Genomic DNA, 12,703 nt, shown 5'->3' with positions numbered 1-12,703 from the left:
AGCAATATCTTATCCTATGGTTGTTCTTTAATATACAAATTGATATTATCATTTGTCTTTTCATAACCAATTCTTACCAGATATCCATGTAGTCTTTCATACCATTGTCTAGGAGCTTGCTTTGTGAAGTTTACATACCATGTCTCTTTTGCTTCGATCAATGAAACCTTTGGGTTGTTCAATGTAGACTTCTTCTTCCAAGACTCCATTCAAGAAAGCTGATTTAACATTCATTTGATATACTTTGAGTCCATTTTGTGCAACATATGCTACAAGGATTCTGACTCCTTCAAGTCTTGCAATAGGGTAAAATGTTTCCTGATAGTCAATACCTTCTTCTTGAGCATAACCTTTGCATATAAGCTTTGCCTTGTGCCTTGTCACTTCTCCTTTCTCATTCAACTTATTTCTGAATATCCATTTTGTACTGATCACATTCTTATCCTTAGGTCTAGGAACAAGAGACTAGGTTTTGTTTTTTTCGATTTGCTCAATTTCTTCATTGATTGCCTCTATCCATGCTTCATTTTCTAATGTATCTTTTACAGATCTAGGCTCAAATTCTCTAAGCAAACATGTACCTTTTAATCTGTTCCTTGTTAGGATGCCTTTAGTCTCTTCTCTAATTATTTGTTCAGGTGGATGATGTCTTTTGACATATTTATCAAGTTTTGGATCTTTCTTTCTTAATTCTGAACTTGGGTCTCCGTTATCTTCTGTGTTTTTCTTTGGCTCCTCTTGCTGATCATGTTGTAACTTGGGTTCCTCTAACTGTGGCTCAGGTTGCACTGCTTATAATTGCAACTTGGGTTGAACTGTCTGTGACTCGTGTGCCTTTGTCAATGACTTAGGTGGTATTGCCAACTAGTGATTGATTGCAACTGATTGTGGTAAAGTCTCAGGTTTTTTCTCATAGTACACAAACTTTCTGTAGTCTTTAGGCTCCTTGTTGTTGTGTTCTTCACTTCTTTCTGCAAACTCATCAATCTTCACATGTGCACTTTATATGACTTTGTGAGTGGCAAGATTCAAACATTTGTATGCCTTACTTTTATTGGAGTACCCTAGGAATATACCTTCATCACTTTTTGCATTTAGCTTTCCTTTCCTTATATCTTTTAAGATATAGCATTTGCTTCCAAATACCCTGAGATAACAAACATTAGGCTTACACCAATACCATAATTCATAAGGTGTTTTGTTTGTACCTTTCTTTAGTTGAACTCGATTGAGTGTATGAACTGCTCTGTTGATTACTTCTCGCCAGTATTTTTTTGCAACATTCTTCTTAGTCATTAGTGTGCTTGCACATTCCATGATGGATATGTTCTTTCTTTCTGCTATTCCATTTTCCTCTGGAGTTCTAGGTGTTGATACTTGTTTGACCTCCTCTATTTGATCTCAAACATTTTAGATTCTTCCTTGTTTCTTTCTCAACTCTAGCCAAATATCATTTGAATTTTTGAAAAGCATCAGATTTATCGTTTAAAAACATTACAGTCATCATCCTAGAATAATCATCAACAAATAGAATGAAATATATGTCTCCACAGTACCCTTCCACACCTATTGGCCTACAAAGCTTTGTGTGAAATAGTTCCAAAACTTCTTTAGAATTGTAGGACTTACTTTTGAAACTCCTTTTGCTCATCTTGCCAATTTGACATTGTTTGCACATGCCCATCTCAGGCTTCTTCAGATAAGGTATGTTTGTTTTTGCTTATGGTAACTAGGTTATCAAAGGTAACATGACACATTATTTTATGCCAAAGCCAACTTTCTTCTATCTGAGCTAGCAAACATGTGCTTTTTGTGAGATCTAGGTAATACAAATTTCTTTTTGTCTGATTGCCAGTTCCAACTAGGTTTCCTTTTCCACCCAATAGTTTATCTTTGCCATTCACGAATTCAACCTTGTATCCTATATTGTTCAGCTGAGCTACACTGAGTAGATTATGTTTTAATCCTTCAATCCAGTAGGCATTTTCACATTCGATTCCTTCTATTAATGCTATGGTTCCTTTTTCTTTTGCATAACATGATTCATTGTTTCCAAATGTAACACTTCCACCATCATAGTGTTCTAAATGTTCAAACTTAGTTTTGTTAGCAGTCATGTGATGGGAACAACCTTTATCTATGATCCATGTATCATTTTTGCTAACATGAGAGATAAGTGCCATCTTTTCATTTTTCTCATCATTGGATTTATCCTTAATAGCAATATAGACTATTTCTTCATCATTATCACTAGTAGAATCTTTAGCAATGTACCAAGATTTCTTACCTTTGTCGTTGTAGTCCTTGTAGCTTTTGAAGTCTTTCTTCCCTCTGAACTTGTTATTTCTTTTCTCTTCTTTAGCTTCTTTGTTTAGACATCTTGCAGCAATATGACCAACCTCTTCACATGAGAAACAAATCAATGAAATTTTACTTCCGAATTTTCCCTTCGCTTTTGATACTCTTTTTGCTAGTAGGGCTTCAATGACTTCAAGGTCTTCATTTGAATCATTTTCATCATTATTGTCAACGAGTTTGCCTTTTGAGCTTCCTCCTTTTCTACCAAGAGTTAGTATGGCTTTGAATGTAGATTCAAGATTGCTAGAAGTAGGAGCATAGTTATCAAAGTTATAACTCAAAAGCTGTTAATCTTCCCACAAGTGCATCCAAGGTTATATCATTTGCAAGATTGCATCTCATCTCTTAAATTGCATAAACTCTAATTCATAAATAGGAAGAAGTGTTCTTAGTACCTTGCTGACTACTATTTCATCATCAATTTTCCCTCTTGCAATTCTGATTGCACTCACACTTTCTTTGATTCTTTCACTATATTGGGCAATGTTCTCACCTTTTTTCATTTTCATTCGATCAAACTTGCCTCTCAAGCTTTCTACCTTGGCTCTTTGCATATTTTTATCACCTCCATAGACTCTCTGCAGCTTTCCCACATATCAAATGCAGTATGACAATCTTTAACCTCATCAAATTCAGAATAGTTTAGAGAGGAAGCTATATCATTCATCATTATATTGTGATCCTTTGCTTCTTTCATCTGCTCCATAGTCATAGGTTTAGGTGGTTGCACATATCTGTTTTCCAAGTAAAACAGACCAATATCACTGATGCTTGATAGATGCAGCTTCATCACTTCTTGCCATGCTAAAAAGTTGTCTCTGTTAAGCGTAAGAATCTCCCTTATGTAAGACATCTTGATCTTTAGCTTAGGTCCTTGAAACCTTTCCTGCAAGCACCAAATGCTCTGATACCAATCGTTGGAAATGTAGAGTGTAAGTGAGAGGGGAGGGGTGAATCAGTTACCACAAAAACAATTCCTCGTCCCTTAGATGTCAATACAAACTTTCACTGATCATGCAATATTGTCCAGCTCAGTTAACACTAAAATATTATTGATACTCGGTTAACAAAACAATCTTATGATTATTAATCTATTTTAGCCTTTAGTAACTTAGTTGCAGAAACATAAAGCATAAGCAAATAACATGAAGACAGATGACACCAAGATTTAACGTGCAAACCCAATTTGAGAAAATCACCTTGCGATTAGTCACAATATTTTTTGCTCTTATGAAGCGAGCCTTGTTAGGAGCCAACCCTATTAAAGGTTACAAAACATACTATTAAGTATGACCCTTTTAGAGGATTTAGATCACCTTGTTAGGAGTGGTCTGGTTAGAGGTCTTTAAACAATTCAATTTTGAAATATTACTTTGTTAGAGGATTTACAATATGACCGTTAAGTCAACTCCGTTAAGAGATTTCTTTATTGCTACAATGGTTAGAAAGCAACAACAATTTGAGCTTATTTATGAAGCAACTTCCTTTGTAGATTCAGATCTTTGTTCTGGCTTAACCTCTGGATCCTTACTGATAAGAAAATTCTTTGCAGCTTTTCTTTCACACTTTCTTGCTTTGCCTTCGCTTACAAATCCATCTTTAATTTCATAATCGACTTGTACATTTTATCCTCACAAGTTGACCTTTCTTATATATCATAAGATTGGACAAGTTGGCTTGAATACCCTTCAAATAATCAATAAAAATCCAAATAGTCAGCCTCAATCAATTAACTATTAAACAAATGCATTCTGCTGTCACTCGGTCAATACTAGGATTGAACCCTCGGTCAACACTGCGAGTCCTCTGATGCCCAACCACTCGGTCAATACTTCAAGCAGGAATCCCTTCTTTAACCAACTGCTAGGTTATTACTGAAGGGTCTTCTTTACCCAATTGCTCGGTTAATACTAAGATATCCAAGGTTAATACTGCAAACTCTACATTTCACGGTTAATACTAAATTTTTTTCTTTACCTAACTGCTCAGTTAATACTGAGATATACAAGGTTAATACTACAAACTCTACACTGTTCGGTTAATACTGACATTTGTGTAACATGAATGACAACATGCAATTGAAGAATTCTTTCCAACATGGTGTTGGTGGTACTGTTGTTTCTTTGTATTTCTTTTATTTTGTTCTTCCCTTTGTGGGTCCTTTCTTGATTTCTCTTTCTAGGACTTCCTATTATTAGTTGAGGTACTCTTGGGTCCCATAGACCATTTTTAGCTCATATAATTTCTATCATCACTTCATTCTATTTGTATTCCTCAATTACTAAAGGCTTCCATACATTTATGTTTTGTGGTTCTCTTCTTCTTTTGGCCCTTCCTTTTTGTTTTTCTTTATCTCCGAGTTCTCCATCTCTTTAACTTCTCTCCCTTTTTGCAGCTGATTTTTGTTTTGTTGTGACCAAGCCTGATCAATACATGGTCTATTTTGTGTTTGGATGGACTCACTATGCCTGCAATTTCTATATTATCCAGGTCCACAAATTTGCATTAAGGGTCTCTAATTGAGAGCTTACTTATGTCAATTCACTTCTGGTATAGATTGACAGTCAATGATGGAGCTTTCTTTGAATATTGGAATGAGTTCTCTAACTAAATGATCACTAATAATTGTGGAAATGTAGAGGTTAGAACCCCCGGATGACAACTACTATGACTGAAAGTAAGCAACTTGGAAAGATTTTGATTAGAGAACCCACGCAACATAGGTCCTTGTGATTGTGTACATGCAGCAGTCTCTCTTTAATTGATGCTAAGTTTTTCTTTTCCTTTTCTCATTTAAATTGATAAAACCTCATCTAAACTAAGAGCATTATGTTTTGAAATTTTTAGAGGTTTGGCTTTGTATACATGAAATTATCTTTATTTAATGCATCTTAAATTGTTTATATATTGAAGCCTATTAGTATGCACATGGTTGGACGGTAATAGGGAAAAAGCAAACAGCATTGTGGATCCATTGTTGTTGATAGATATTAATTTGAAATGGGTTTCAATATGAAATTTGAGCTTTACCTTAACTTACATGCAGTAACGCATTGAATTTGTGCAATGTTTCCCAATTATATTTGAAGGTTTTACTAGCAAATCTATGCTGGCTAGAAATATTGTTATTTTTTGGTAACAGCATAAATACTTATTTAAAGTCTCAAGAGTGCATGTTTCTAACACGTTATTTTCATCCTTTAGATTGATGCTTAATCAGGTGGTATTTGCTCTACTATTGTTTGGAAGTATCTATATTGCCTAGAAATATTGTTATTTTTTGGTAACGGCATAATCACTTATTTTAAGTCTCAAGAGTGCATGCTTTTAACACTTTATTTTCATCCTTTAGATTGATGCTTAAGCAGCTGGTATTTACTCTATTATGGTCTTGAAGTATCTAGCATTGACTGTTTGAACTGTTGATATTTATGGTATAGTCGTTGTTTTATAAAAGAATAAGTGTGATGAGGTATTTGACATTTTCCCTTAGTATTGTTAATTAGTAAAATGATGAAGAATTTGACATTTTTTCTGGGTATTGTGAATTAGTAATTATCATGAAGTATTTGACATCTTTTCTGGGTATTGTGAATTAGTAATTATGATGCGTATTTGACAATTTTGGGCCTGGCATTTTCTTCACTTGTTTTAAAAACTTAGTTGATGAAAAGAAGTATCTAATTTAGAATTTGATACATTTTGCAGGCTGGTCAAGGACATGGGGAGAAGAACATTTTGGAAATGGGTACACATTTAATCACCTCAATTTATAGACACCTACTTATGTCCACAGTCCATTTTTTTCTCCTTATTAAATGTGGTTTCATTTATATATTTTTGTATTTATTCAAGGTTTGATGTGCATTTTGGTAGTTGTTTGAGCCATTCCCCAAAACATTGATTTGGCTCTTTCTGGCTAGACCATCCAAGGTGAAAAATTTGGCTATTTGTATGTTGTTCTGGCATTCCTCAGAAAAGATATGTATTTATTAATTTGCATCTCTTGTTCTGGAAAATGGGTTTCAGCGTCATCCCATGGCTCTTTGGTGTTGTATCACATCAGAAAAATATTAATGAGACAATGTCAGAATTGGGAGTATGCTGTAGCCAAAGGATGATTGATGTTATAGGTGCCACACAAATATGAGTGAAAAGGAGGCAAGAGGTATTAGAGGTTCGACTTCACAAACTACTTTTGACAGAACCTTCAATTTAATAAATCTGTGGTAAGATATTCTATTCTTTGGTAGCATCCACAATCTGTGACTGCAGATATTTTTAAAAGGAGGGTGAAACCTAGCTAGGCATATCTTCTGCAGTAAGACATAGTTCATCTAGATGAATTAGAAACGGTGGTAAGGGATTTTCAAATATTTAGTGCTGATCACATTATGCAGCCATAGCAGGGCAGTGTTCATCTTATGGAAAACCATTATCAATGGCTGAAGGAATTGGAGGTGATGATCAGCCTCGTAGCAGTAATAGTAACAAGAAGTAAAAATATAAAGATGAAGATCAGTAAGGAATTGAGTAGAGGTAGAAGTGAGATAATGGTGGTATTCCTTATGTTTTTAATTTCTGGTTCTTAGTCAATCCTCCCTGCTAGACGACTTTTTTCTGTCAGTATTTGATTTTGCTTGGACATGCAAACTCAAACAGTTATTACTTCAAATTTTAAAGCCCTTCAGGATCAACATTTTCCTTAGCTTCAAACACTCTTAGGTCACAATCAAGCAGCTGTGTGGCCCTGACTTTTGAATATAAGGATTCTTTTCACATAGAATGTGGTAAACAAAATCGATAAAGAGGGATATGGCAAGACTTTTGGCCACTTCCAATAATGCAACTGCAAGGATATGCCTTACTTTTACCCACAAAAACACACAACTAGACTTGTATAACTTGTGCCCACAGTTGTCGAATCTGAAAATCAGATGTAATGTACAAGTATCAAATTATAAACTCTTTCAAGGGGAATGGAAATCTCAAAAGCTAGAGAAAAATCTATTATCTAAAGGAACAATGATGTGGTGTAATAATTTTATTATACGGTACAGAAAAAAATACTGTTTAAGAAAGCAAATAAAAAAGTTTGAAGTTGGACTTTGATAGTATGAATCCAAGAATGAAGTGTATGCAGATAAGATTTCTGATTCAGACAAGAATATTTCAATCCTATCCTCTATTGTTGATTGAAGCAGGTGAGTTTAAGAAAGAAAAAAAAGAATTAGATCTGGCCACACCAAATAACGCAGATGAAAAATATATATAGGTTGAGTCTTGACTGATACGTAGGGAACAAAAATACAAGTTGGAAGCATTATAATAGGAGTTGAAGCTAAAAGCCTGATATTAGAATCCCCAAAAATATTGGTATACTATTGATAGTAAATGCATACAAGAACTTGTGTGGTAAGATATTTCACATTTTGAATATTTTGAGGGACATTTCTGTTTCATGGATGCTATGTTGGTATAGTGAGAGGAGGTAAAAGCTTGATGCTTTTTTTTGGTGGTACAACAGTGATCTCAAGATAAAACAATTCAGACAAAATTTTGAACATGATCTTCAAAATCTCTGATAATGATTTGGCCAAAGGCAATGTGAACAGAATAAATACCTCTCTGAACGAGCCAATGATCATAAGGTAGTTGGAAAATCTGTCAGATTTTGCCAAGGGAATGTTCTCCAGAAGGTTGAGGAACATAAAGGCAACATGGACAAGTTTGACAGTTGCCTGAAAAGTGGAATAGGAGCATAATTCTGGATTTGGCAAAACTGTTGGTAACCTTGCAGGTCTAGTTGCAATGTACCATAAAGAAAAACTGTTCTCTCAGTTGTGGACTGTGTTTAGAATTGTTTGCAAGGCATAACTTAGATGAAATTTTTATATGTATAATTTAAGAGTGGAATTTGTGCTGAATCTAATGCCTATTAGCACTCCTCATAGTATTGTTATTGTCAATTGATGTTCCTACATTTCTAAACTGAATTGGAACTTGAAAATTGTTAAAGATGAAAGGCTGAAACTATTAGTGACAATAATTGTATGTGCAATTTCTCAAATTTTCAAAGATTGCATTGGTGACCTTTTAGTCAAGCTTCTTGGTGAAAATGCTTTAAGACATAGTATGAAATCGGGATTAGACGATTTTATATTGAAACCAATTATGGAATCTAAAGTAAGCCCCAATTTGTTTATTTTATTTATTACTAAATTCTTAGTTGCCAATTTGGGATATGAATCCGATTTAGACATGTGAATTGGATCTGTGAATTCATGATTTTTTTTGTCCTATTATGATTCGTAAAGATTTGTGTGTGTATATAGATATAAATATTTTTATATATGCATTAAAAATACAAAAAAAAGAGAAATATACATAATTCTAAAACTAAATCATTTCATAGTAGGAACCTATGATTCTAAATCATTTCATAGTATGAATCTATGAATCAAAGCCATTGCGATTATAAAGAAAACAATTTAAACAAAAAAAAAAAAAAAAAAAAAAAACAAAAACTGCATGAATCGAAGTCATTGGATTGTAAAGAAAATAATTTAAACAAAAAAACAAAAACAAAAAGAACTTTACGAATCGGGGCATGAATTTGGATCTGGCCTCCAGGGCATGAATTCGGTAACTAGGACTAAATTAAAACATATGCAAACACACACATTTGTGAATTTCTAGGTACATACATATTTAGTATCACAAACACACTCACAACCCTACATGCCCACACACACATAAACACACACACCCACACGCACATGCATGCATGCATATGAACTAAGACATGCGCTGTTCATACAACCTGATTCAAATGGTTCTTGAAAATAACGAGTATTTAATGTGATTAATTTTTTAAATGGCCTCAATGATGTTTTATTATTAATGTTATAAATTGACATTATAATAAATTGGTTGCCATGCTGAGGGTGACAAGTAATTAATACTCATTGATTAAAATTGTGCTTTATTAATGATATATTATAACTCAACAAATTCAAATGCCATATTCATAAAAAAGCCTTGCTAGTGGAGATTTAGGGGGAAGTATTATAAAAGTTAATGAAGAAGAAAATGAAGAGGTGTGAATTTAGGAACGTGGTTTTTGTGTCCTGAGTTTGGAATCAAGGGTTTCAAAGCTTTTCATCTCAGGAATTGTAAATTCTTGTGTGATCTTGGCATTTTCAACCACTTCATTGCTGGTGAATTGTGCACTCTGTATCGGCTAAATCCAGTAGCTGAGACTGCATTACATAGTGAGGATTGAAGGATGATCTAAATTTTGTTTGTGGTGTAATTGCAGGTTGTATGATGTTTATTGAAGCTACCATATTTCTATTAGCAGGCTGCGTGATAAATGTTTGAGGCTGCTGTTGTCAAAGGAACCACCCATGACACCCACCAATAACTTTTACAAGGGTTTTGAGCTGCATTAACTGGATTTGGTGTTGCAAATTATCAGTAATTCTTCCCAGCGCCAAATATTATTTGGCTATAATCTCAGCTTATTGCATGTAATGTGCCTGTATGGGGACATTAGAGAATTACAAGTCCAAACTTGTACAAAAATTAAAATAGTGACTTTTGAGTTAAAATATAACTATTTAAAGAGTCTCTTTTAATTAGTAAGGGTAAAAGGTGACAAAGGGAAATAAGACGAAAGACAAAATGAAAATTTGAAGAGTCAGTATGGAGTATTAAAAGAGGAAGTCTCATTCATTTTGGGTATGCTTGGGTTTGGATATTGTTTTCAGTTTTCCTTTTCCTTTTGAGGAAGTGGAAGCTTGGCTTTTAGTTTCACGATCTTGAGGTTCTTCTTGGGAATCAGATGCAAGCACTGTTTAGCCTTGTGGTGGATTCAAGATGGAGTTCACATTGCGCATACAAGTTCCTTATGATATTTCCAATCTGACTATAATAGTATTTTTGAGGTTGGATTTTATGTATGTTGTTGTATTGTTGGTTTATAATACAATAACAAATCTGAAGTTGTATTAAAATTGAGAATTTTAGTGAGTATACTGGTTCAAGCTGGTTATATTGTTGGTTCATATTGCATCAGTTATCTGTTGTATTCTGAAAATTATTTTCAGGTAAATTTGGGAGAATATCCATTCGGGATATTACAGTGGTAGTTCATTAGCTGGTTATAATGTTGGTTCATATTGCATAAGTTATCTGTTATATTCTGAAAATTATGTTGAGGTAAATTTGGGAGAATATCCATTCGGGATATTACAGTGGTATCATAGCCTCAAACCTGCCATCGTGTTGGGTATAGTCAGAGGTCTGCTCAGGACTTAGTTGCAAATATACAAACAGTGTAAGAGGTTTCAAAAATTTCTATTGGAGATAGTTTTATCAGAGGGAAAAATTTAGAAAAAAGAAAGGAAGTATTTACAGGTTTGAAGCTTCTATGGATGAAAACAACGGGCAAAATGTTCGAGTCTATAGTTTGCCTAAATATTACTTAATGGGCTCAACAAAAGCCTAGCATTATATTGTTAAGCTGTAGTGGTTCATTCCTGCCTGGTGTCTGGAGTTTGGAACAAGAATATTAATGTCAATTCTGTAGCGGCATCTAAACATACATGCGATTACTTCTCATTTTGAGTCATGTTTCTTATTTGGCAAGCTTAGCCATGTGTGAATAGAGGATTTTTTCTTTCAAGAGATCAGATTGCACATGCACAGGAGACTATCTGCTATGGTTCAATCTAATCTAAGAATGGTAGTTCTTGTGAATGACCCCTTCCTTGTAATGATGAAGAATTGATTATGTCTGCATCAATCAAAGTTTTGGTAGCAAGAACGTCGTGGAAGACTTGAATGAAGCTAATATTGCCAAACATATTTTAAATATAATATCAGATATACTAAAGCTTTGAATGAAATTATTATGTTGCCTTGAATAGAAATTAAGTTGGTTTATTATTTTTGGGCTTTCTTAGACGACAATTGAAAATATTGTAAGCCATAAAATATGGTTTGTTTTTGTCTTAAACAAATGTATTGAACATTTTGTTGAGGTGTGAAGGTTTGAAATTTTTGAGCATAGCATTAAAGTTCAAGGGAGGATTTATTTTGCTAATTGAAGTTTGCAAATTTATTTTTATCGAATAGAACTACATGTGCTCATAGCTTGTTCACAGATTTTCGAAGATTCTTTTAGAATTGTTTCTTTGTTGTCATGCTGGATGATATAATTTTGTGATGGAAATAATTGAATTTCACAGGAGAAAGTTTGATGAATTGGGAGGTTCCTAGAAATGGTGAGGTGGAAGAATATTTATGTCATGTCCCCTTTCTAGAGTGGACATCAGAGACGATAGAGTTGGCCTATCATTAGAGTCCCTTAGGCTGGCAGTGGTGTTTAGGGACCCAGTCAGGGTACACAGTGTTCGGATCTGGACTTTCAGACAGTAGGAGAGCAGTTCCTTAATTGTAGGAGTTTCCTACATTTTAGGAGGTGGAGATGGGTTACATTCTTGAGTCTCTACGAGATCATTCTATGGTTTCAGTTTCGGGAGATTCAGAGACATTCCTATTTTTTAGGAGTATCCCTATTTTTGAGAGATGAGACTGTCAGTTATTTCAAATTATCTGGCATTAGTCACAGGAGGTGACGAGATCAGTTTCACCTTGTAGAGGTGTTTTGGGCTATCAGTTCGCTATTTGGAAAATATTTTAATATATTTAAATATTCTCCTAAGTTAGCATTTTAATAATTTAAATAAGGCTAAGTTATAGCCATTTTGGAGTAATAAGGTGTTTTTTGGCTTCATCTGGATGAGTATCCCTTGGTGTAATAGCTTGTTGGAAAGGTTTTGAAATTTTCTAAATATTTCTCTTTTGACTCAGAGCATTTCGGTGAATGGATTTCCTTCTATTGGGAAAAAGGTCAATTTATGGATACTTGACCACTTTAAAAATGAGAAATATATTATTTTATAACCCAACGCCACATGGAGACATTTTTAGGGTTCGAGCTAAGTATGGTGGGTTATGAGGTAAAGAGAAAGTTCTAATTCATTATTGACATATTACATCTTGGATTTGCGATTTGGGCTCTGATTGAGCTTTCAGCACTTGGGACGCCAACCCCACTTGCTTTGCTTGTTTGGGACGTAGCCCCCAAAATAGTGGTTTGGATTTGTTGCAGTCAGAGGTGTTTTGGAGATTGTGCATTATTTCTTCTTGGGAACACAATATTGAATCAAAGTTTTAGCTGGGATTTGGGCATTCTATCCACGTGTGGGCACTTTGCAGCTGTACGGCAACACCTGGCAGCCATATTCTTTCCCACGTGCAGCATTGGAGAGCTGGA

At 34.4% G+C, this 12,703-nt stretch overlaps 1 protein-coding gene across 3 annotated transcripts in view; it reads left to right on the top strand.

Annotated features, from left to right (window-relative positions):
- Positions 1–12,703, top strand: part of LOC149567640 (inactive purple acid phosphatase-like protein) — a 191,807-nt gene that overhangs the window by 147,018 nt on the left and 32,086 nt on the right. For all 3 annotated transcript variants that reach the window (XM_089820892.1, XM_089820891.1, XM_089820890.1), the window contains one exon: positions 6,067–6,106. In XM_089820892.1, coding sequence (XP_089677018.1) covers positions 6,067–6,106 — 40 coding nt within the window. The remainder of the gene's footprint in view (positions 1–6,066; positions 6,107–12,703) is intronic.

Source organism: Cupressus sempervirens, chromosome 3 (genome assembly GCF_028749045.1).
Source record: "Cupressus sempervirens isolate cs-2001-9-10 chromosome 3, ASM2874904v1, whole genome shotgun sequence".
NCBI classification, from domain to species: Eukaryota; Viridiplantae; Streptophyta; class Pinopsida; order Cupressales; family Cupressaceae; genus Cupressus; species Cupressus sempervirens.
Note: the sequence above shows the minus strand (reverse complement) of the source record. Positions and strands in the feature narration are given on the sequence as shown.